Genomic DNA, 24,336 nt, shown 5'->3' on the forward strand with positions numbered 1-24,336 from the left:
AAAAGTTCGTATGAATTTTATTTTTATGAAGAAAAAAAAGTTTTAAATTGCAGATCATTTACCAGGTATAGATATCACGATATCCCTACAATACAAAATTGGAAAAGCTGTGCCAAGTAAGTTTACTAAATGGACAGCTACGGAAAGGCGAAAAATAGCACTATAGCAGCTAGAGACATCGATAAAATAATAACCGTCACGTGAATAAAAATTAAATTGGACAAAAAACTTTGCTGAGACAAATTACAGGGTAGGGTATAGTATTCAATAGAAAACTTTGCAGCTACAATGTAAATATTCTTTACTTCGGACAATGTTGCGAGCTCTGCGCTATCATTCTTATAAAATTTATCTGACTAACAAGACATGGAAGAAGAACGAAGTCGTGTAAGGCTTTCTAAAATATATAGAGTTATAATTTTGATTTATTAGTGATAATATATATTGAGAGGACTAAACTATTTTTAGGATGAACGAGATTTGGAGAGTAGTGTTAGAGCATTTGATTGGTGCAAATGGATGTCTAAGTGGATCGGTGTTTGGCCATTGGCACCGAATTTCTATCTGTTTAATGTGACATTTGCATACTTTACTGCCGTAATGTTACTGGAGTATGTCGATCTTTTTTTCTGTTTGCCAAATTTTGAAAAAGTACTCGACAACCTTACGGAAAATTTGTCCTTTACGATAGTTTATGTGCGCACATTATCGCTGAGGGTGTACAATTACAAGCTTGGCAATGCGATACGAGAATGTTTGAAGGATTCGAGTGTCAGTGCATTTGGAAACTCGAAAGAAATTGATATTTTTGTGCAATATACCAAAGAGGGTAAATTTTTTGCTAAATTCGTCATAGCTTTTACTGTAATGACTGAAGCTTCTTGGTATTTACGACCAATCACGTCGCATACAGCAATACGAGGTACTATTTATTATGAATAATAAATATTTGATAAATTATTATTATTATTATTATTATGATTTTAGTGATAGCTGATAATGAGACATTAAATAATGTGACGTTAAAGTTCAGTCTGCCGTTTCATTTTTATGTTTTTTACGAAATAAATAGCATTAAAACTTACTTACTTACGTATCTTTCGCATGGTCCATTTGTACCGATCAATGGTTTTGGTACCGCTAGTGCTAATTGTCTTTTGATAGCACTTTCATTCCACATTAGCGGTCGGCTGGCTGTTTTAGCTGAAAGAATAAACAGATTGAAAGATAATCCTGATTCGTATAAAAGAGAATTGAAGTTAATTATTGATGAACACATTCGACTTTTGAGGTTAATTATGAATAATTAAATAATAACAATGATGTTAATAATAATTATTCATGCATATTTATATTTATTTATTATAGAATGGTAGAAGATGTTCAGATTTCTTTTGGTGTTAATTTATTAGTACATTTATTGAACGGCACAATACTTTTGTGTATTGTTGGATACCAAATACTGTTGGTAAGTGATATTTATTTATCGCACACTTCAAGTGCGAAGCGGTAATAGTTTTTAAAAAAACCCTATGGCAAAAAAATTTTCAGACGCTTACAGTCGGACCAAAAACAAATATAATGCCTCTTATTATTTATATAATGACCTTGTATATGTTGATGTCAATTGTCTGTATTCTCAGCGAAAATTTAATTGCTGAGGTAAAGTAAAATATTATTCAGTTTTCATAAATATTTTTTTTTAATTGATAAAACTTATGAAAAATTCAGAGCAATAAAGTTTGCGAAGCGTTTTGGAATTGCGGCTGGTATGAAATGCCGCAAGATTGCGTCAAAGATATTGTTTATTGTATAAAACGTTCTCAGAAACCGCTATCATTAAAAGCTGGCGCGTTTATTACTTTCGGGAATAGTACATTAACGGAGGTAAGATTTATTGCTGAATTAGTTTGTGGTAATTAATTGAATTTTTCTTATTATTATTAATTAATGTGTCTTATACTAATCATGCAATATGCAGGTAACGAAAACGGCGATGGGATATTTGTCTGTGCTCAGAAATTTTTTGATCGCGGATCAATCTCTAAATTAAAAAATATCCGGCTCTAAATAAAACTACTGTATGCGAAATAAATATACTAATTTTTTTATCTTCAATGTCTATAATCATATTTGTTCTCTAAATAGAAAACCACCTGATTGTGGTTATTCTCTAAATAGATATACCACCAGATTGTATCAGTGACGTCTATTATTGCATTGCCCGATCTCAAAAACCTTTGGCCCTAACTGCTGGTAAATTTTTGACTTTTGGCTACGGTACAATAACAGACGTAAGAATTTTTCACTCCTCATTATTAATAATCACCAATATTTTGTTTTGGTTAAACCGTTCGTTCAAATTTTATTTCAGGTCACTCGAACTGCTGTCGGATATTTGTCAGTATTAAGAAATTTTTTGCTCCTAGAGGAATGATTTTAATGAAAATGTTAGAATTCAATGCACTAATAATGTCATGTATTTGTTGAAATTAAAAAAAATATTTAGAATAAAAAAAAAGAACATTACAATTACCTGCTATTTTTTTTTAAAGTCAAAAAATTATTCAAAAAATTTGTCGCACTTTTAGTTCGACAAAGATTTCAAAAAATCACAAATATCGTTTATTGCACAATATCAAAATTTCGATGGCAATTATCTGCGGATGACAAATAGTCTGCAACATTTTAGTGTAAATAAAAAATACTATTGATAGATTGTATAGAGTGAAAAGAACTTTGCTGGTTGTAAATAAAACTGCAAAATAAACTGTCATGCGCGATTTGTTTCTGGGTATAGCAAAAATAAAAGCTGTGTGTTGGTGAAAAGTTTGTATAAATTTTATTTGTATAAAGAAAAAAAAGTTTTAAATTGCAGAGCAATTACCGGGTATAGATATCACGATATCCCTACAATACGAAATTGTTTACCTCGGACATTGCCGCGAGCTTTAGTCTGTCATTCTCTTTAAATTTATGAGGGAAACAAGACATGGAACAGCTGAGCCAAGTAAGTTTAATAAATGTCCAGCTAGCGATTATATTGAGGAGACGATTGTAATGAAAAAAATATAATTGTAGGATCAAAAAGACTTGAATGAGGGTGTGAAAATATTCAATTGGGGTAAATGGGTATCAAAAGGCCTCGGGATGTGGCCTCTTGCCCCAAATAATTACATTTTTATAATAACATTTTTTTACTTTACCATCGTAATGACTCTCGAGTGGTTGGATTTTTACCATTCACTCAACGATTTAGATAAAGTGATCAGCAATCTTTCGGACAGTTTAGCATTCACTCACACTTATGTCCGCGGACTGATACTGCGGTTTCACGTCAATGAAATGCGGATGCTAATTAAAAATTCAATGCGAGATTTTGATGTCAATACTTTCAAAAACTCATGGGAAGTTGAAATATTCATGGATTGTATCAATAAAGGAAAGCGCGTCACTAAATATATTATTTTGTTCATCGCTATAACGGAAATTATTTGGTTTCTACAACCTCTGGCAATTCCTGGTCATTTTGGTAATTTTATTCCATTGTATTTTTCATAGAAAAGTGACCGGGACAAGAAAATCTTTCGAAAAATTTTTATTAAAATGAACCCAAAAATTTTTGATTTCATTTTTGGAATTTTTGAACGTTTTATCTTCTTCCGGTCACTTAAATATTTACTGCAGAAGTGGAAATTCAGTTTTATTTTTTGTGTTGTAGTCAATGATAACGAAACCATAAGATATATTTTGCCATATCAATTCCACATTGTCTACGAAATAAAAAATTTCAAATCTTACGTATTGACTTATATTTTATATATCCCACATATGTTCATCAGTGGCTTCAGTCATTCTTCAACAGAATGTTTTTTGATAACGCTCGTTTACTATTTGAGCGGGAGATTTGTAATTTTGGCGGACAGAATAAACGCGCTGAGCAAAAAACCTAATCTGCGTAAGAGTGATCTCAATGATATTATTGCTGAATATATCAGATTATTGAAGTAAAAGTAATTTTATGAATTAATTTTTTTTTTAACTTTGATTTTACTTTTTATCAAAATTTTGCTTTAAATTATGAATCTAGATTAGGAGAAACGGTTATAAATTCATATACTACGTCATTACTAGTTTATATGATGAACTCTACTATACTTTTGTGCATAATCGGTTACCAAATACTAATTGTAAGTTACATTATAGTATAAGTAATTAAAAATTTTGAATTTTAATCAAAAAATTAATTAAAATTGACAGCATATTATGATTGGGCCAAAAATAAAATTGATTCATTGTTTTGTTTATATATTTACAATATATTTAGTGATAACTGTCTTCTGTATCGTGAGCGAACGACTGAAGGCTGAGGTAAAGTTATAAATTTGAATTTTTCTATGATTTTTTGAGCGAAGTGCGAACTTGGCTGCACGGGCCAAAGGCGAGTGTTAACAACACATGACTATATAGGACTTATTGCTTTCTGCGCACTACAGTTTGTGTAATAAATGCATAGATAATGTTGTCCTATAGTTACAGAGAACTGTTGACATTAAATTTGAATTATTATGAGAACCAAAAATAGTTTTATGCCTCGAGAAGGCGGGATACAAATTTTTGATGAATCTCTGTAAGCATAAAAAGACATTTTTTATACATTAATTAAAAAAAAAAAATTAATAGTAAAGCCCAAGCTCCGCTTCGCGTCCAAGGTGTGCAAAAATCCAAATTTATTTTTTAAAATGAAATAAAAAAATTATTTTAGAATAATAAAGTTTGCGAGGCGTTTTGGAATTGCGAGTGGTATAATCTGCCTCCTAAGCAAATCAGAATTATTATGTTTTGTATTATGAGATCACAAAAACCGCTGGCGCTTAAAATTGGAAAATTTTCGTATTTTGGTATCAGCACATTGACAAACGTAAAATAACTTTTTTTTTTTTTTTATATTTATTTGGGTTAATGTCACTTTTATTAATTATTTTTTGTTCCACAGGTTACAAAAACGGCAATGGGTTATCTGTCAGTCCTCAGGCATTTTATAATCACAGAATCTACCTAAAGATGGACTTTTGAAAGCTATACTATGAATACACTGTAAAAAATCCGGAGTGAATCCGGATTGAAATTAAATCCGAATTCACTCCGGATTCACTCGGCCACTCAGAGTTCCGGAGTTTAAAAAAAAATCACTTCGCTTGCGGAGTGAATTGGGAGTTTTTTTTAGCGGAGTGATCTCGGAGTGATGCGGATTTTATTTCACTCCGAATTCACTCCGGTCCGGAGATTTAACATTTAAATTAATTTATATTAAATTGTTAAACAGCGTGTGTGTGCGAGTGCGAGTGTCTGTGTGTGCGCGTGTCTGTGGATGTGTGTGCGTGCGTGAGTGCACATGCGAGTGTGCAAATGTGTGCGTGTGTGTGCGTGTGTGCGAATATGTGCGTGTGTGTGTGCGTATCGGTTTATCAGTACTGTAACACGCGAATTTTTATTTCGATTTTACTTAGTGGATTTATATTTTATCAATAATATCGTTAAAACTCCCCTCCGGAGTGAATTTCACTCCGGAGGGATTAAATTAAAAAAAAATTATTCACTTCGCAAAAACTCCTCTGCGGAGTGAATTTCACTCCGAGGGGAGTGAATAATTAAAAATTCATTCACTCCGCATTCACTCCGGATTTAATCCGCATTCACTCCGCGAATTTTTTACAGTGTATAATTAAGAAAAATAAAGTATTATGGAATATTAATAATACAGTTGTGTATGTTACCAATACATTAGTGTATTTTTTTCTTATAATTGACTGACTTGAGGAAATTTTCTTTTGATACCTGATAAATTATAAATCGCTGTGGAATTAACGCACAAAATTGACTTAACTCAGCGCAAAAAAAAAAACAATTCACTAGTTAATCCTAGAAGAATCAATAGAAGAAATTTTTTCGAGTCGTAAAATTTTTTAAAAATCAAAAATATTTTTTTTACGAGTAGCCCATATCTAGTAATTTTTTACCGCCACAAAGTGTTTAAAATATTTTAATACTTGAATTTATTTCCTAATGTAAGAGTAATTTTTTTAACATTATTTGTAAGAAAGTTTTAATACTAGTTCGATTTTATGTACCGTAATTATAATCATAAATTTAAAAAAATTACAATTAATTATCATCGCACTGGTCAAGTTTTTTTAATAATTAAAAAATAAACAATCACTGAAATCTTTAATTCACATGTCAATTTAAATAACAAAAAATAAATGTGATATTATTAACATCAATAAAGGAGCGATAAAATCGAGTTATTTATCCAACACTTATAGACATAATGGTAAAAAAAAATTCAATAAACCTTAAAATATCTGATCCCGAAGCTCGTGATACGATCAGTCGAAGTGTCAGCAACATTGTGAGTAAAAATAAACTTTAAATGTTGGGGGGGTTGGTTTGTACAGCGAAGATAATAGCTGTGTATAGGTTTTAAAAGTTTTATGCACTGGAAAAATAAACTTTTTAATTGTGTATGTTTATTTAATGTGCATATATGTTTCTTCGAAGATTAAAACAAACTTTTGTTGTCATTCACTTTAAAACCGTCGAACAAATAAAACATGAAACAACTGAGTAAAGTAAGTCTGTCTCTATTGCTTATGGTTATCAGTGACCGATGAAAAATAAAATCTTGACGGAAATATTTTTTATAGGATCAAAAAGACTTGCATGAGGGTCTCAAAATATTTAATTGGATTAGACGTGTGTCCAAAGCAGTCGGATTATGGCCATTGGCGCCAAATAACTTTTTTTTTCTCATAACATTTATTTATTTTTCTATCGTGATAACTCTAGAGTGGATGGATTTTTACTACTCGCTTAATGATTTTGATAAAGTTCTCGACAATCTCACAGAAAGTTTGTCACTCTCTCAAATTTACATCCGATTAATAATTCTTAAGTTACAAATAAACAAACTTGGCCAAGTAATAAAAGACACTATAGATAATTTTAATGTTGACAAATTCAAAAGTTCATCGGAAATAGAAATATTTTTGAATTACATTGACGAGGGAAAATTTTTTGTTAAATCAATCATTTTATTTATAGTAATGACGTTAATTACTTGGTATTTTGGACCACTGACAGCTCCAGCTCCAATTGGTAAGCGGGTAAATTTAATAAATAAAATTTTTGGTTACGTAATTTATAAATTTACAATTAAAAACTCTACAGCTGACGATAATGAAACGATAATTTATATTTTGCCGTATCGTGTGCCCAGTGTTTTTGAAATAAACGACTTTAAATCGTACGTAGTTATGTACATTTTTTACGGGCCTTTTATTTTAATTGTCGGCTCCAGTCATGCATCGTTAGAATGTTTTTTAATTACACTAGTTTATTGCTTGAGAGGGAGATTCGTGATTTTAGCTGACAGAATTGATGCGCTTGATGAAAAACCAGAAGTAGGGAAAAATGAAGTCAAGGATATTATTGTGGAACATAGTAAATTATTGAGGTAAAGAGTTACTGTTTTGTTATAAATTTTAGTGACTTTATACCCGTGGAAAATTTTTTTTTTTAAAGAGGGTCAAAAAGAGTTGACTATTCCAAATTTCAAACGCGACAGGACGATACTTTTTTTTGAACTTTCAAAAATTCAAAGGAAAAATCTATGATTAGAATATGTTAAAAAAAATTTTTAAATATTCCAAAATCAGTTTTTCCTAAAGTATTTTGCACTGAAAAAAATGAAAAAATTTATCGCTTTTGATGGAGTCAAAAAAAGTTATCAGAGGCTAAAAGTGTTCATTCATAGCAATAACTCAATTGTTTTATAATTATTCTGTTAATTAAGATTAGGAGAAACATTTATAAATGTATATAGTTCGTCATTAATGGTTTATATGATGAATGCCACTACCCTTTTGTGCATTATTGGTTATAAAATACTAATTGCAAGTATCACTTCTAAATAGCCTTGTAAGGTTTTAATTAATTTTTGAAAATAATAACTCTGCTTTTAGACTTATATAAAAGGATCAAATGCAGATATAGTTACGTACCTAATATTTATATCTACGATATATCTTATAATTGCATTATTTTGTATTGTCAGTGAGCGTTTGACTTCAGAGGTATACCAATTATTCAAAATTTTATTTTGTGTTTTTTTTTGCAAGTTTAATTTATGATAAATATTACAAAATATTATAGTGTGATAAAGTGAGCGAAGCATTTTGGAATTGCAAATGGTACAACATGCCACCGAATACGATTAAAGATATCATGTACTGTATTCTGAGGTCGCAGAATCCGCTGGCTCTCAAAATTGGAGAATTTTCATATTTTGGCAATAGCACGCTGACAATTGTGATATTTTTTTTATTGAATTACATTATTTTGAAATATCTTAAACTGAAATATTGTTTTTTTTTTTCAGGTCACGAAAACGGCTATGGGATACTTGTCTGTGCTCAGACATTTTTTGATAATCGAATAATCCGTTTCTCAAAAGTCTGATCAGTACAGTTTTTATTTTTAAAGGCCTGCTATTGAACATGTCTAGAAAAATAAATCAAAAAAATTTTTATACTAATGTTTTTTATGTAATTTCGGGAGATAATTTTGAAAATCTAATTGGATTCAATTAGCTTACGATAAGATATTTAACGAACTAGTGTTTTTCTTTTCATCTTAAATAATTACTTGTGAATAAAAATGATTACAAAAACGCAAATACAAGTTTTGACCATACTCACTTAGCTTAAATTTCATGTGTTCACTGTTTTTGAACATCGTGGAATGTAAAAATTACTGTCAATAATAAAATTTTTGATTCAAAAAATTTTCAGTGATCGCAGTATAAATCAAATTGCTTGACTCTTAGTCTATTATCCAGAAAAATTAAAAATCACTAACAACTTTTTCAGGCTTATTGTTTATAAAATTATTTGACTTTGATCTATTGAAAACAGATTTTTCTGTTATAAAAACTTAGAATTTTTATAAAATTCACAATACTATTATTTGATCTGATAGAAATTAATATCAGATAGTATTTGAATTTTTTTTGAAGACTTTGAATAAAAAAAAATTATTGAAAATATTGGTAGCGAATTCCGGGCAGGTGCGAGGATCGAATAGTCAGTAACAGTGTAAATAAAAATAAATTTACATGTTGTGGGGTTCTGTCTATCCTATATCTCCAGAAATATCGCGGATAATAGCTGTGTAGAGGTGAAAAGTTTATAAAACTTATATTCACTGGACACAAACTTTTGAATTATGGCAATTATAAGTATAGTACGTGAGACATCCCGAATACTATGTGAATATGTTTCTTCGGACATTGAAGCAGGCTTTTATTGTCATTCACTTTAAAACCAGCAAACAAACAAAACATGAAACAGTTGAGTAAAGTAAGTCTTTATTGTTTATAGTTGTCAGTGACCGACGAAAGATAAAATCTTAACGGAAATATTTTTGTAGGATCAAAAAGATTTAGATGAGGGTCTTAAAATATTTGATTGGAGTAGACGTGTGTCCAAATCTATCGGATTGTGGCCACTTGCACCAAATAATTTTATATTTTTCACAACATTTTCTTTTTTTACGGTCGCCATGATTCTCGAGTGGATGGATTTTTACTACTCGCTAAACGATTTCGACAAAGTTCTCGACAATCTCACAGAAAATTTGTCATTTTCTCATATTTACATCCGAGGGATAATACTAAAATTACAAGTGAACAAACTTCGTCAAGTAATAAAAGTCACTATGGATGATTTCAATGTTAACAAATTCAAAAATTCATCAGAAATAGAAATATTTTTGAGTTTCATTAATAAAGGAAAATTTTTTGTTAAATCAATTATTTCATTTATGGCAATGACTATAATTACTTGGTATATTAGCCCACTGACAGCTCCAGCTCCTATTGGTAAGCCCATTAAGTTAATGAATAAAATTTCAATTATATAATTTATAAATTTACAATTAAAAATTCCATAGCTGACGATAATGTAACGATAGTTTATATTTTACCTTATCGTTTCCACGTTGTCTTCGAAATAAATGACTTCAAATCCTATATGCTGACTTACATTTCATACGCACCCCATTGTCTCATTGACGGTTGCAGTCATGCATCGATAGAATGTTTTTTAATAACACTAATTTATTATCTGAGAGGAAGACTAGTTATTTTAGCTGGCAGAATCAATGCTCTCACTAATAAACCAAAAGTGGAAAAATATGAAATCAATGATATCATTGCTGAGCATAGTAGATTATTGAAGTAAAAAGTGGTTTCATTTTTAAAAATTTCACCGACTTCATATAATAATTATTTTTTTCTTAATCTCGCTAACATAGATTTGGAGAAACAGTTATAAGTATATATAGTACGTCATTAATGGTATATATGATGAGCGTGACTGTACTTTTGTGCGTCATTGGTTATAAAATACTTATTGTAAGTATCACTACACGGAGAGAAAATTATGGTAACTGTTCCGAGTACGTCCATAAGGTATCAACCCTGAACATTGTGGTAATTACGCGGAATTAGGGGATAGACTTCCACTTTTTCTAAGACAAGTTTCTCAAATTATGGGAGCGATTCCTATAATTATGTAAAAGTTCCTATACTGTATAGTAATTAAGTAATGGTAGTGATTACCATACTCATGGGAATAGTTTCCAAAGTCATATAGTAATAAATCTAATATCCATATTGGAACAGTTCCTATTAAACAAGTATGGAAATAAACCGTGAGCATCATAGTTATCACTGTAAAAAAACTTGTTTGAATTTTCAAAGATTGTATATAACGCAATAAACACATACATTTGTGCTTGAAATTTCATTACTAATTTCATATAGAATTTGAAATACACGTTTTTGAATTTTCAAATTGACGCTTTGGATTTTCGAATAGGGGAGGGTGGGGAAAAAGGGGGTACTTAAGGAAATACCAAGTTTTCGAGGACTCAAATACGCTAAATCTTTTTTTTTTAATGGTATTCAAAGTAAATAGAAGATATTTTCAGTTACCGTTGAAAAAAAAAATTTTTCATTTCTGTGGGCAAAGTGGGGTACCCCCTAAAAAAGGCAAAAAAAAAAATTCTGGATTTTAAACAAATTTGATTAAGTTGAATTTTTTTGTAAGTAATTTACACGAAGAAAAATTATATTTTACATGTTTATTGGATACAAAAGAAGAAAAAAAAATTTTAATAGTTTTTATCATAAAACAAAAGTCATTAATATTTTTCAACTGACAATTGATTTTTGAAAAAATTTACCAAAAAAAATTCAAAGTAACTCTTAATTATATTTACAGAAGTGATTTTGGAATGTTTAAAAATCATTTAAAATATAAAATTTTTTTAAATCAAATTTTAGGGGTACCCCGTTTTGTCTACCCTACCCCCTTTTACCCCTCTTCCCCTACTTTTTTTTTAATTTTCAAAAAGTATTATGAAATTTCAAATAGAATTTTTAAAATTCAATATATGTTATAGAATTTTCAATACTTGCTTTGAAAATTTAAAAATCAAGTATAAACTTTAAGTACGTTTATTAAAATTCATATTTTTTTTCTTAATTTTGAATACCAGCTTGATTATTAAATTACGTATATTAAATTTGAAGCTTTTTTTATTGAAAATACAATTCAAATATCTAGTTATGAAAATTCAATTCCTTTTGTATTGTAATTTTAAAATTATTTTTAACAGTGTACATTTACCATAAATTATTTGAATCATTAACATAATATATGTAATCGTTACTATAGTGACATAGGAATTATTACCATAAATTTACAGGAACTATTTCTATATCGCTTAGGAATAAATCTGATATGGATAGAAATGGTTACCACAATTTGTATGGGTGCAATTACCATAATATAAGGTAATTGTTACCGTAAATTTCTCTCCGTGTACTAGTTTCATAATATTTGAATTAATATATCAAAATAATGTGCGTACTCTTAGAACTTTATGACAGGACCTAACGCAGATTTAGTTCAATACTTGATATATTTATTTGCAACATATCTTATTATTGGTTTATTTTGTATTGTCAGTGAGCGCCTGATTTCCGAGGTATAAATTACAATTATCAATCACTATGTCATATATTTGGATTGTAAGTTCAATTTTTGATAAGTATAAAAAAATATTTCAGTGTAACAAAGTAAGTGATGCATTTTGGAATTGCGAATGGTATAATATGCCGCCAAATGCAATTAAAGGCATTATGTTCTGCATTCTGAGATCGCAGAAACCGCTGGCTCTCAAAATTGGAAAATTTTCATACTTTGACAAGAACACACTGACACTCGTAATACTGTTTTTAAATTTTTTGTTATCAATTATATTGTTTTAGAATATCGTTAACTGAAATATCGTTTTTTCTCAGGTAACGAAAACAGCTATGGGATATTTATCTGTGCTCAGACATTTTTTGATAATCGAGTAATGCGTTTCAAAAGTTGAATTAACACAATTTTTATGTTCAAAGTCATGCTGTTAAATTTTCTTTGAAAATTAAGTCACTTCAAAAGTTTGTTCATTTTTTCAGTGATTTCAGGCGATGATTTTTGTAATTTAATTGGAATTAGTCAGTTAAGTTATGACTGGAACAAACAAATATTGTTTTCTAATTTGTTTTTAATTATAACTTTTTAATAAAAGTTCCGTCAAAAATGCAAATACAAATTATTTTATACTCACTCGATCAAAATTCCATAATCATCTCGAAATTCAAAAATATTAAGATTTTTATGAAATTCACAGTACTATTATTTGATCTTTTAGAAATTAATATGATATAGTATTCGAATTTTTTATGAAGACTGAACACAAATAAGAGTATTGAAAATATTGGCAGCGAATTCCGGGCAGGTGCGAGGGTCGAATAGTCAGTAACAGTGTATTTAAAAATAAATTTATGTTGTGGGGTTCTGTCTATCCTCTATCTCCAGAAATATCGCGGATAATAGCAGTGTAGAGGTGAAAAGTTTATAAAACTTATATTCACTGGACACAAACTTTTAAATTATGGCAATTATAAGTATAGTACGTGAGACATCCCGAATACTATGTGAATATGTTTCTTCGGACATTGAAGCAGGCTTTTATTGTCATTCACTTTAAAACCAGCAAACAAACAAAACATGAAACAGTTGAGTAAAGTAAGTCTTTATTGTTCATAGTTGTCAGTGAACGACGAAAGATAAAATCTTAACGGAAATATTTTTGTAGGATCAAAAAGATTTAGATGAGGGTCTTAAAATATTTAATTGGATTAAATATGTATCCAGAACTCTCGGATTATGGCCTCTGGCGCAAAATAATTTTGTTTTTTTCACAACATTTTCTTATTTTACGGTCGTCATGATTCTCGAGTGGATGGATGTTTACTACTCGCTTAACGATTTCGATAGAGTCCTCGACAATCTTCTAGAAAATTTATCATACTCTCATATTTACGTCCGCGGAATAATACTGAGATTAAAAATAAACAAAATTCGTCAAGTAATAGAAGACACTATAGACAATTTCAGTGTTGATAAGTTCAAAAATTCATCGGAAATAAAAATATTTTTGAGTTACATTAATGAGGGGAAATTCTTTGTCAAATCATTCATTTCATTTATGGCAATGACTGTAATTATTTGGTATATTAGCCCACTGACAGCTCCAGCACCTATTGGTGAGCCCATTAAATTAATGATTAAAATTTTAATTATATAGTTCATAAATTTACAATTAAAAATTCTATAGCTGACGATAATGAAACGATAATTTATATTTTACCTTATCGTTTCCACGTTGTCTTCGAAATAAATGACTATAAATCCTATATGCTGACTTATATTTCATATGCGCCCTATACTTTCATTCATGGTTGCAGTCATGCATCAGTAGAATGTATTTTAATTACACTAATTTATTATCTGAGAGGAAGACTAGTTATTTTAGTTGGCAGAATTAATGCTCTTACTAATAAACCAAAAGTGGAAAAATATGAAATCAATGAAATAATTGTGGAACACATCGAATTACTAAAGTATCAAGTCAAGTGGTTTTTTTTTGTACTCTCTATTCTATTCAAAAATTTCAATAGCGATATCTATTCTTCCAGATTTGGTGAAACGGTCATCAGCACATACAGTACGTCATTAATGTTTTATATGATGAGTGCCACTATGGCTTTGTGCGTTATTTGTTACAAAATACTAATTGTAAGTATGGCGAAAATCAATACAACGTTTAAATTTATTTTTAAAGATCGTAAGTGCGTATTTTCAGAATTTCATGATTGGGCCAAACAAAGATTTAGTTCAATACTTGATATATGTACTTGCAACGTATCTTATAATTGGTGTATTGAGTACTGTCAGTGAGGGCTTGATTTCCGAGGTATAAATAATAATGATCCACCATTTTTTAAATATTTTTTTTATACTCTCTAAAAATGAATTAGTGAAATTGACTGCGAAGTAGTGAATCTGCACTGTAAAAAATTCGCGGAGTGAATGCGGATTAAATCCGGAGTGAATGCGGAGTGAATGAATTTTTAATTATTCACTCCCCTCGGAGTGAAATTCACTCCGGAGCGGAGTTTTGAAAATATTATTCATAAAAAATTGCTCCACTCAATAAAGTCGAAGTAAAAACTCGCGTATTACATTATTGATCAGCTGATACGTACACACATACGCACACACACGCACGCATACATTTGCACACACGCACACAAACACCTGCACACACCCAAACACACACTCGCACACGCACACATTGTTTAGCACTTAATATAAATAAATATAAATTTATTTAAGTATTAAAACTCCGGACCGGAGTGAATTGGGAGTGAAATAAAATCCGCGTCACTCCGAGATCACTCCGCTAAAAATAAACTCCCAATTCACTCCGCATGCGGAGTGATTTTTTTTTAAACTCCGGAACTTCGAGTGGCGGAGTGAATGCGGAGTGAATTCGGATTTAATTTCAATCCGAATTCACTCCGGATTTTTTACAGTGTGCATTAAGAACCTGCTATAAGCAGACCACTTGTTGAACATGTGATATACCTACAGCTAGAATATGGTGACTATCCACTTGTTCACAGTAAACTTCACTATTTCTTTTTTAGAGATATAGGTTTAATTGATGATAAATATTCAAAAATATTTCAGTGTAATAAAGTGAGCGAAGCATTTTGGAATTGCGAGTGGTATAATATGCCACTGGGTTCGATCAATGATATCATGTTCTGCATTTCAAGATCACAAAAACCACTGGCTCTTAAAATCGGAAAATTTTCAACATTTGGTAACAACACGATGACAATTGTAAAAATATACTTGTGATTTTTGATAATTATATTATAACAGATTTGAAAAATTTGTTAATGAATATTTTTTTTTAGGTTCAGAAAACGGCTATGGGATACTTGTCAGTACTAAGAAATTTTATGGTGATCGAGTGATTTAATGTTATTGTGAAAATATTCTATATTATAAAATTATAATGTATGTAAAAAGTAGAGTTAGTTGATATACAATGAGGCGAAATGTTGCCGTCGAAAAACTAGAAAATTGATAAAAAATTTTATAACGATTTTGTACTGAAACTTCTTCACAACTTCTTTAAAAAAACTATATCAAAAGACTATGTAATACATATGATAAATAAACACTTTATAAACCTATATAATTTTGTTAACTTTAATCCGCTAAATCTTCAACTTTACTTTTTCTGAAACACTTCCACAGAATAAATTATTTTTTTTTTTTAATTTTTTCAACAAAACTTCAATAGCTATGGTAAGTTAAGTATAGATTTAAGTTTACGAAACTTTCAAAACAATAAAAAAAACGATAATCGAAAAAAAAACTGTGTGGAAAATAAATTTTTGAATACCTCATTTGGCGCAACTTTTTAAAAAAAAGTATTGAAAGAACTTCAGTTAATTATCACTTCACAATCAAATTATGTTGATTTCATATAATGAATGATATTTTCACATACTTTTGTATGTACGAAAATCGATTATAGACAGAAACAATGTCGACAGTTTGTAGTGAAAATGAACTAAGACTGTTTGCATCATCAGAGATGTCTCCCTCGGCAAAAGCCGTAGCTGTATATAGGCGCAAAGTTTCCAAACATTGTATCCGCTGAAAACAAACTTTGAAACTTAATCGCAATTATAGTTATAGTTTTCAAAACATCCCCTACCACAATGTTGCAATGTTTACCTCGGAGATTGTCACAAGTTTTCTACCGTCATTCAGTTGAAAACAGTAAAACCATCAACACATGGAAGACTTGACACAAGTGAGTTTATTTATTTGTTGCAATGATGATACCAAGTTATTGAATTAAATTTGAACAACTTAAATTATATAGGAACAGAGAGACCTGAATGAGGGAGCTAAAATGTTTGATTGGGGTAAATGGATATCTAAAGGCATCGGGGTTTGGCCTTTAGCTCCAAACGACTATCTATTTACCACAACTTTTATTTATTTTACCGCCGTTATGATGCTAGAGTGTGTTGATCTCTACACATGTCTCGGGGATTTCGAAAAAGTTATTGACAACCTTACAGAAAATTTAGCATTTGTGCATATTTACGTCCGTACATTGATGCTGAGAGTTCACATCGATAAATTACGGGATGTTATGTCAGAATCATTGAAGGACTACCGAACAAGTGCTTTCAAAAATTCGACGGAAATAAAATTATTTATGACGCACATTAATAAAGGCAAACTTTTTGCAAAAGTTGTTATAACATTTATCGCAATGACTGAAGTTACTTGGTACCTACAGCCATTAACGACACCCTCGCCTTCAGGTAAACAGATCAATGTTCACTCGACTTCCTGTCATAAGCCTGGAATAGAGGACGTAGGGGTAATTTTTTTGGAATTTCAGTCTTTCCACTCCGTACGTTTAGTTTTGTTCTCGACTACTCGTTATAAGTTTTTGTTTTTTTCTGGTTTTAGTGCTAAAACTTCTGCAAAATATTGATAGTAAATTTTCATCATTAATTTGTCTGTTTTTTCTAATTCCTAGTTTTTAATTTCGACAATTTTAACGGAGGCTTATAACGAGTTGTACGAAACTTGAAAGAGTAGTAGGGGAAGCTGTTCGAACTCAGTAACTGCCGATTGAGGGGGAGGCTTATGGCGGGTAGTCACTGTGTATTTGAAAAAAGTATTAATCATAATTTGAATTTCTAGTTGATGACCGCGATAACGAAACCATTTCGATACTTTTGCCTTATCACTTTTACGTTTTCTATAAAATAAATGACTTCAAAACTTACGTACTGACTTATCTGTCCCATGGACCGCATGTTGTCATCAGTGGTTTTGGTCACGCAACGTCAGACTGTTTTTTGATAATTCTAGTTTTTCATTTAAGCGGTAGATTAGCGGTTTTGGCTGAGCGAATCAATGCTCTGAAAAATAAATCCGAAATGTATAAAACTCAAGTCAAAAGTATCATCGCAGAGCACATTAGGTTACTAAAGTAAGAAATATATTTTTGAAGTGACTGGTTTTTGAATTATTGATGATTACAATGAAAAATTATTTATTAGAATGGGAGAAAATATTCGAAGTGCTTTTGCTACGGCATTATTGGCTTATTTATTTAACGGTACTATTCTTCTATGCATGATTGGCTATCAGATACTCGTCGTAAGTGGCAATATGAGATTCTATTTTTAATATCAATCACAAATATATTTATTTAATAAATTTTTTTGTTAGAATTTTATGACCGGCCCGAATTCGGATTTAATGCAATATTTTATTTTTATATTCGCAACATATTTTATAATAACTGTTTTTTGTATAGTAAGCGAACGTCTGATTTTTGAGGTAAAAAAATTATTTAATAGGAGTGGGGCAAAATGGAAGAGAAAAATTTTTGAAATTTTTTGGTAAATATTTTTTTTTAAAATTGGTACGTTCTCTTCTATTACTTCTCTAAATATTTGCCCCTACTTCGCTCATCTTTAATGTACCTGAAGATCGGAACGTTTTTCGCGAATTGAAAATGAAAAAAAAAGAAATGAAAAGTGAAAAATCTACTGGACCTAGATTTCTGAAACGTTTCGCACGTCAGCCGGAAATTGTAGGCACTCCTTACTACCCCGTAAGTCACCCTTAGAGTCAAATTACGTAAATTATTTTCATTTTCGTTGCGAGACAAACGTTCCGATCTTCAGGTACATCATCTTTACCCATACGAAAAAAATATATATCCGCGCAAATCTGCATATATGAGACATATATTTATATATGATGCACATATACAAATATGCCTGGATATATCTGGATATATATTTTTTTCGTATGGGTAAACTAATAATTAAAAAAAAAAAATTTCTATACAAAATTTAAAATAATTTAGAGTACTAAAGTTTGCGAAGCATATTGGAATTGTGGGTGGTACAATATGCCGCAAGATTGTGTCAAAGATATTATTTATTGTATTAGACGATCGCAAAAGCCATTGGCTCTGCAAGCGGGTAAATTTGCATACTTTGGCAATAGTACATTGACTGACGTAAGTTACAGACTTTTCATTAAATTTTAAATTGCTTTGAAACGTAGTTTTTTTTTTTTTTTTTTTTTACTTGAAAAAATAATTTCACAGGTCACCAGAACAGCGATGGGCTACTTGTCGGTATTGAGAAATTTTTTAATCGTCAATTAAAGTCTTCAATTTACAGTAACTACTTTAGTGTTAATAGATATAGAATTTAATGTAAATTTTTTCAGAAAAAAAAAATATATTATTAAAATTGTTTAATAAATAATTGCCAAAATTTTTTTATGTAAAATTCCAAGTTTTCAGAAACAAACTCAGGGGTATAATTATTATAATTTTTCAATACACATAGCGCACAATTATTTGCACTCGACACTTATGAATTTGAAGCTCTGAATAATTATTAATTACGACCACTAATGTCAGATTATTCAAAATTGATTGATAGAAAAATACGTAGACTCAAATTTTCCAGAGGAAAATTGAATATTTGTCTGGTAAAAAATTTTCTCATGGATAAAAATATATAATTTTTTTTTAACAGGAAAAAAATATTTGCATATCAGTCATTAAAAAAAAATTTCTGAACTAAGTATAAACATGGAGGATGTTTGTTGAAAGACTGATGGTTTGTATTGAACTAAATTTAAAAACTACCCGGGAAATTCAATTCTTTGAACTGCCAGGTATCCTGTAAGCTATAGCCCAAGTAATTTTAGTTTGCATAAAACATTTATAATGCGATTACAAAGTAAAATTGCATTAAATTATTGTTGCCACAATAGTTTAAACATCCCTCTTTTTCTACCTCCGAAGTAAAGTTTACTTCGGAAGTTGTCGCAATGTATTTCCCACTATTTTTCCACCGTCCGTCAAACAAATCAGACATACATGGAAGTGCACAGTCGCGTAAGTGCCTTCGATTTATCGTAAGTTCGATGTCAGAAAGACAAAACAAATAAAGTTATTGTTGTTAAAAATTGTAGGACCAACGGGACCTGGATAAGGGCGCAAGAGTGTTCACTTGGGCGCGATTAATGTCCAAGTGTATCGGGGTGTGGCCTTTAGAACCAAATTATCATCTCTTTAACATATGTTTTTTTTATTTTACTTATATTATGATTACCGAGTACATTAATTTATATTACTGCCTTCCGAATTTCAAAAAAGTCCTCGGCAATCTTGTTGAGAATTTAGCATTCACGCATATTTATGTACGGACACTGATGCTGAGGGTTCATATTAATAAATTACGTGACATAATTTCTGAATCATTGAAAGACTATCATGTTAGTGCGTACAAAAATTCCGAAGAAGTTTATGTGTTTATGAATTTCATGAAAAAGGGTAAATTTTACGTAAAATACGCATCGATTTTCGTCGCAATGACGGTTACCTCTTGGTTTATACGCCCGATAACATCGTCATCGTCATCACCGCCAGCCCGTAAGTAAATTTAAAAGTTTTAGACCCGCGTGATCCTCTAAAACTATTATTTATTTTTTCTCTAGCGGGTAATTCAACAATCGCGAAAATCGCGTATGTGTTGCCATATAAATTTCACGTTTTTTACAAAATAAATAATTACCGTACTTATGTACTGACTTATATTTCCCACGGGCCGTTTGCTTTTATCAGCGGTTTCGGTCACGTCACGTCAGGCTGTTTTTTAATAATGCTCTCATTCCATGTCAGTGGAAGACTCGCGGTTTTGGCTACGAGAATTAATGCATTGAAGTATAAAAGTGAAGGGCATAGAAACGCGCTAAGGGAAATCATTTCCGAACACAGCAGATTATTGAAGTAAGAATGAGAAAATTACGTAATAAACTTTTTTGAAATTTAAAGTTTGTTGTTTGTTCTGTAGAATGGGGGAAGGAATAAAAAGTGCGTATGCTACTTCACTATTGATTTACCTGATGAATGGTAGCATATTATTGTGCATTATTGGATACCAAATACTTGTTGTAAGTCAATTTTTTCGTAACTCTTTGTAATTGAATTAATTGACTTTTTTTTTTAACAGACTGTTACTTTAGGATTAAAAAAAAATTTAATGCCTTATTTTGTTTTTATAATGACTGTCTATCTGGTCATAACTATTTTTTGTATACTCAGTGAGCATCTGATCGCGCAGGTAAAACTCGTTTGCTTATGTATGATAAAGGGTAGAGATGCCGTTTCTCTGCACATTAGGGCCAGTTTTGGACATTTGAAAAATTTGAATAAACTAATTTTTGAAATACGCAGTGACATAACTAATTTTTTGATGTGTTCGAAGATACTTTAGGCACACTTACAGTGCGAGTTTTTTTTATATTAATTGAAATAAAATGTCCAAAAATGGAGCAGTGGCCATAAACGGTACTTTTACCCTATTAATTGTTGTTTTATAAATTTCGAAATTATAACATTCAGAGTAAAAAAGTTACCGATGCATTTTGGAATTGCGGTTGGTATGAAATGCCGCAAGATTGTGTCAAAGATATTATTTATTGTATAAAACGTTCTCAGAAACCGCTATCATTAAAAGCTGGCGCGTTTATTACTTTCGAGAATAGTACATTAACGGAGGTAAGATTTATTGTTGAATTAGTTTCTGGTAATTAATTGAATTTTTCTTATTATTATTAATTAATGTCTTATACTAATCATGCAATATGCAGGTTACGAAAACGGCGATGGGATATTTGTCTGTGCTCAGAAATTTTTTGATCGCAGATCAATCTCTAAATTGAAAAATATCCGGCTCCAAATAAAACTACTGTATGAGAAATAAATATATTAATTTTTTTATCTTCAATGTCTATAATCATATTTGTTCTCTAAATAGAAAACAATATTTTGAAAAAATAAATTGATTAAATTTTACTATTAATTATTTTTTTCAAATTTAATTTCGTTGACTTTTTTTAATAATAATCAAAATGATCAAAAATTTCGAGGATACAATAAAAAGAAGTTTTGTCTTATAATCGAATCTTCCTTCATTTTTGTAATTTACGATTCAAAAAGGGACAAAAATATTCAAGAAAATGCCCGCTTTACTTCTAGACAACACAAATTTTTGCACAAGAAAATTTTTCAGTAAAAATTACTCAAATAATTTGAAAACGTAAAGATAATAAGCAGGTATTGAAATTTTGGCCAGACCAAAATAAAATTGGGTGAAGAAAATTTTTTTTTTTAATAGGAAATATTTTCGCAAAATTTACTCGCTTCAAAATGTAATGTCTCTACCGCAATGTTCTGCTCACCTGAATTAATTTTTCGTAGTATATATTTCCTAATTTTGACACGAACAAAATTTCAAATAGTTCACTTTTAGCCTGCATACTTCAGCTCACAAAAAAAAAGTATATCCAAAACAAAAATAATAATGATATTAATTTTGAAAAAATATTATCGAATATTGACGAGCTATAAGCTCTGAAATGTTTGCTGAATGCGCATCATGCGGATCGAATTTAATATAAAAGTTGCCAAGGGAAAGTATATCTTTGCACTGGCGAGCACATCAGGAACCTACAGCCAAAGTTATTTTAGTTTGCATAAAATATTTATAATGCGATTACAAAGTAAAGTTGCATAAAATTATCCCGTCATTATAGTTTAAACATCTCTCTTCTTATATTTCCGAAGTAAAGTTTACTTCGGAAGTTGTCGCAATGTATTTCCCACTATTTTTCCACCGTCCGTCAAACAAATCAGACATACATGGAAGTGCACAGCCGCGTAAGTGCCTTCGATTTATCGTAAGTTCGATGTCAGAATGACAAAACAAATAAAGTTATTGTTGTTAATAATTGTAGGACCAACGGGACCTGGATAAGGGCGCAAGAGTGTTCACTTGGGCGCGATTAATGTCCAAGTGTATCGGGGTGTGGCCTTTAGAACCAAATTATCATCTCTTTAACATATGTTTTTTTTATTTTACTTATATTATGATTACCGAGTACATTAATTTATATTACTGCCTTCCGAATTTCAAAAAAGTCCTCGGCAATCTTGTTGAGAATTTAGCATTCACGCATATGTATGTACGGACACTGATGTTGAGGGTTCATATTAATAAATTACGTTACATAATTTCTGAATCATTGAAAGACTATCATGCCAGTGCGTATCAAAATTCCGAAGAAGTTAATGAGTTTTTGATTTACGTAAGAAAAGGTAAATTTTTCGTTAAAGCCGCTGGTATTTTCGTCATATCAACAGCAACTTCTTGGTACATTCGTCCGATAACATCTCCTTCCCTTCGTAAGTAAATTGTGGAAATAACTTTTGAAATTACCGCCGTAAGCTACTGAATTTTTCATTACATAAAACTTCTAGCTAACAATGAAACAGCTGTGTTCACATATATTTTACCATATAAATTTCATATTTTCTATAAAATAAGTAACTATCGTACTTACGTACTGACGTATCTTTCACATGCTCCCTTCGCTATTATCAGTGGAGTAGGTGCGGTAACGTCGGCTTGGATATTAATTATGCTCTCGTTTCATGTCACCGGTAGGCTCGCGATTTTAGCGAAGAGAATTAATTCATTGAAAGATAAAAATGGCGGATACAGAAATCACCTTGACGAAATTATTTTCGAACACAGTAGACTTTTGGAGTAAGAATTTATTTATTGTAATTTCGTTTTTTTTTTTTTTTCCATTAAGTTTGTTGTCAATTTCAGAATGGGGGAAGGGATAAAAAGTTCTTATGCTATAGCACTGTTGATATATTTTGTCAATGGTACGATATTATTATGTATTATCGGATATCAAATACTTGTGGTAAGTATTTATGTTTTCTTCAAAGTACTCGATTTTTTTAATGTTTGATTATTAATATCAGACAATTACTTTGGGAGTGAAGCATAATTTGATGCCGTATTTTGTATTTATACTGACGGTTTATCTTGTCATTAGTATTTTCTGTATTCTCAGTGAAAATCTTCTCGCGCAGGTAAAATTAAGATTTCTAATTCATAAATTATTTATATAATAAGAGAATGGGGCAAAATGACCACACTGAGCAGAATTACTCGATGGAAAAAAAAATTTTTGAACTCAAAATTTAAAATTGTCTGAAATTTCCGGGTGATTTTGCCTCAACTTTATTGAAATTTTGTTAGATAAACACTTTGTTGGTTTAGAGTAATAAAGTTAGCGAAGCATTTTGGAGCTGCGAGTGGTACAAAATGCCGCAGGATTGTGTTAAAGACATAACATTTTGCATACTACGATCGCAAAAGACACTTGGGTTGACGGCAGGAGCTTTCTTAACATTTAGCAACAGTACATTGACGGATGTGAGATAAATTTAGTTATTTTTTTTCAAGAATTATATACTTGGACAGACTAAATTGTAAACTCAATGAAAAATTTGTTTCTTTTTCGTTGTAGGTAACGAAAACAGCCATGGGGTATTTGTCAATACTAAGGAATTTTCTGATTGTGGAATAATTTCGTCAAACAGAAAAAACAAAATTACGAAAGACAAACAAAAAAATTTGTAAAAATTAATACGTATAGTATAATTTAATAAAAACATATCATTGATGTACTTAAGAATTTAATTTAAGTCATTGGTTAGATGAAGAGGTAATTGCGAGGAAAAAAAACTTTAATTCATTAATTGAACAATGTCCTTAAGTAGAAAAAATTCCAAAAAGATCGGGGAAAATTTTTTTTTGATGAACGTCCGATATGAAGATAAATGAGGATGAGGCAGTTCATGATTTCCTAT

The 24,336-nt window shown here is 30.4% G+C and overlaps 6 protein-coding genes across 8 annotated transcripts; all 6 read left to right on the top strand.

Annotated features, from left to right (window-relative positions):
* The first annotated feature begins 48 nt into the window (after positions 1-48).
* Positions 49-5,096, top strand: LOC130673253 (uncharacterized). Its single transcript, XM_057478209.1, has 15 exons — positions 49-387; positions 469-922; positions 988-1,291; positions 1,369-1,468; positions 1,552-1,662; positions 1,732-1,887; positions 1,982-2,032; positions 2,592-2,652; positions 2,991-3,010; positions 3,082-3,532; positions 3,722-4,007; positions 4,091-4,190; positions 4,261-4,371; positions 4,766-4,921; positions 4,997-5,096. Exons 1-15 carry the CDS (start codon positions 367-369, stop codon positions 5,060-5,062), a joined length of 2,448 nt encoding a protein of 815 aa, XP_057334192.1. The 5' UTR covers positions 49-366; the 3' UTR covers positions 5,063-5,096.
* A 1,426-nt stretch (positions 5,097-6,522) lies between these two features.
* Positions 6,523-8,744, top strand: LOC130673625 (uncharacterized). The gene is made up of 7 exons (XM_057478718.1): positions 6,523-6,632; positions 6,708-7,158; positions 7,231-7,516; positions 7,856-7,955; positions 8,025-8,135; positions 8,215-8,370; positions 8,441-8,744. The coding sequence occupies exons 1-7, from the start codon at positions 6,615-6,617 to the stop codon at positions 8,498-8,500; spliced, it is 1,182 nt and encodes a 393-aa protein (XP_057334701.1). The 5' UTR covers positions 6,523-6,614; the 3' UTR covers positions 8,501-8,744.
* A 388-nt stretch (positions 8,745-9,132) lies between these two features.
* Positions 9,133-21,395, top strand: LOC130673254 (uncharacterized). The gene is made up of 19 exons (XM_057478210.1): positions 9,133-9,419; positions 9,490-9,940; positions 10,012-10,297; positions 10,375-10,474; positions 12,004-12,114; positions 12,197-12,352; positions 12,431-12,486; positions 13,335-13,680; positions 15,216-15,371; positions 15,449-15,478; positions 16,432-16,882; positions 17,271-17,562; positions 19,413-19,500; positions 19,578-20,037; positions 20,103-20,394; positions 20,459-20,558; positions 20,618-20,728; positions 21,010-21,165; positions 21,258-21,395. Exons 1-19 carry the CDS (start codon positions 9,402-9,404, stop codon positions 21,327-21,329), a joined length of 3,732 nt encoding a protein of 1,243 aa, XP_057334193.1. The 5' UTR covers positions 9,133-9,401; the 3' UTR covers positions 21,330-21,395.
* On the top strand, positions 12,879-15,651 carry LOC130673619 (uncharacterized). Of its 3 annotated transcripts, none has more exons than XM_057478709.1 (7): positions 12,890-13,205; positions 13,276-13,726; positions 13,798-14,083; positions 14,159-14,258; positions 14,305-14,436; positions 15,216-15,371; positions 15,449-15,651. In XM_057478709.1, exons 1-7 carry the CDS (start codon positions 13,188-13,190, stop codon positions 15,506-15,508), a joined length of 1,203 nt encoding a protein of 400 aa, XP_057334692.1. In that variant the 5' UTR covers positions 12,890-13,187; the 3' UTR covers positions 15,509-15,651. The 3 variants fall into 3 exon arrangements, with proteins under 3 accessions (XP_057334694.1, XP_057334692.1, XP_057334693.1); XM_057478710.1 differs by having other exon boundaries at positions 12,902-13,205; positions 14,326-14,436; positions 15,449-15,647; XM_057478711.1 differs by lacking the exon at positions 15,449-15,651 and having other exon boundaries at positions 12,879-13,205; positions 14,313-14,436; positions 15,216-15,352.
* LOC130673622 (odorant receptor 13a-like) lies at positions 16,145-18,829 on the top strand. Its single transcript, XM_057478714.1, has 7 exons — positions 16,145-16,359; positions 16,432-16,882; positions 17,271-17,562; positions 17,633-17,732; positions 17,805-17,915; positions 18,451-18,606; positions 18,697-18,829. The coding sequence occupies exons 1-7, from the start codon at positions 16,342-16,344 to the stop codon at positions 18,754-18,756; spliced, it is 1,188 nt and encodes a 395-aa protein (XP_057334697.1). The 5' UTR covers positions 16,145-16,341; the 3' UTR covers positions 18,757-18,829.
* Positions 21,396-21,952: 557 nt separating the features above from the next.
* LOC130673624 (odorant receptor 13a-like) lies at positions 21,953-24,137 on the top strand. Its single transcript, XM_057478717.1, has 7 exons — positions 21,953-22,326; positions 22,404-22,851; positions 22,927-23,215; positions 23,282-23,381; positions 23,443-23,553; positions 23,744-23,899; positions 23,994-24,137. The coding sequence occupies exons 1-7, from the start codon at positions 22,309-22,311 to the stop codon at positions 24,051-24,053; spliced, it is 1,182 nt and encodes a 393-aa protein (XP_057334700.1). The 5' UTR covers positions 21,953-22,308; the 3' UTR covers positions 24,054-24,137.
* The last annotated feature ends 199 nt before the right edge of the window (positions 24,138-24,336 follow it).

This window comes from Microplitis mediator, chromosome 8, assembly GCF_029852145.1.
Source record: "Microplitis mediator isolate UGA2020A chromosome 8, iyMicMedi2.1, whole genome shotgun sequence".
NCBI lineage: Eukaryota > Metazoa > Arthropoda > Insecta > Hymenoptera > Braconidae > Microplitis > Microplitis mediator.

Bases quoted from the DNA above. Each gene is read 5' to 3' on its own strand.
- LOC130673253 (XM_057478209.1), top strand. From the start codon at position 367: ATGGAAGAAGAACGAAGTCGT. The intron at 1,469-1,551 runs GTAAGTGATATT...AAAAATTTTCAG, and splicing joins TTGGATACCAAATACTGTTG to ACGCTTACAGTCGGACCAAA. The intron at 4,191-4,260 runs GTAAGTTACATT...TAAAATTGACAG, and splicing joins TCGGTTACCAAATACTAATT to CATATTATGATTGGGCCAAA.
- LOC130673625 (XM_057478718.1), top strand. The intron at 7,517-7,855 runs GTAAAGAGTTAC...CTGTTAATTAAG, and splicing joins GAACATAGTAAATTATTGAG to ATTAGGAGAAACATTTATAA. The intron at 7,956-8,024 runs GCAAGTATCACT...CTCTGCTTTTAG, and splicing joins TTGGTTATAAAATACTAATT to ACTTATATAAAAGGATCAAA.
- LOC130673254 (XM_057478210.1), top strand. The intron at 15,479-16,431 runs GTACTAAGAAAT...TAAATTATATAG, and splicing joins CGGCTATGGGATACTTGTCA to GAACAGAGAGACCTGAATGA. The intron at 19,501-19,577 runs GTAAGTGCCTTC...TAAAAATTGTAG, and splicing joins ACATGGAAGTGCACAGTCGC to GACCAACGGGACCTGGATAA.
- LOC130673619 (XM_057478709.1), top strand. The intron at 14,259-14,304 runs GTAAGTATGGCG...TTATTTTTAAAG, and splicing joins TTTGTTACAAAATACTAATT to ATCGTAAGTGCGTATTTTCA. The intron at 14,437-15,215 runs GTATAAATAATA...AAAATATTTCAG, and splicing joins GTGAGGGCTTGATTTCCGAG to TGTAATAAAGTGAGCGAAGC.
- LOC130673622 (XM_057478714.1), top strand. The intron at 17,563-17,632 runs GTAAGAAATATA...ATTATTTATTAG, and splicing joins GAGCACATTAGGTTACTAAA to AATGGGAGAAAATATTCGAA. The intron at 17,916-18,450 runs GTAAAAAAATTA...AAAATAATTTAG, and splicing joins GCGAACGTCTGATTTTTGAG to AGTACTAAAGTTTGCGAAGC.
- LOC130673624 (XM_057478717.1), top strand. The intron at 22,852-22,926 runs GTAAGTAAATTG...TAAAACTTCTAG, and splicing joins GATAACATCTCCTTCCCTTC to CTAACAATGAAACAGCTGTG. The intron at 23,900-23,993 runs GTGAGATAAATT...TTTTCGTTGTAG, and splicing joins GCAACAGTACATTGACGGAT to GTAACGAAAACAGCCATGGG.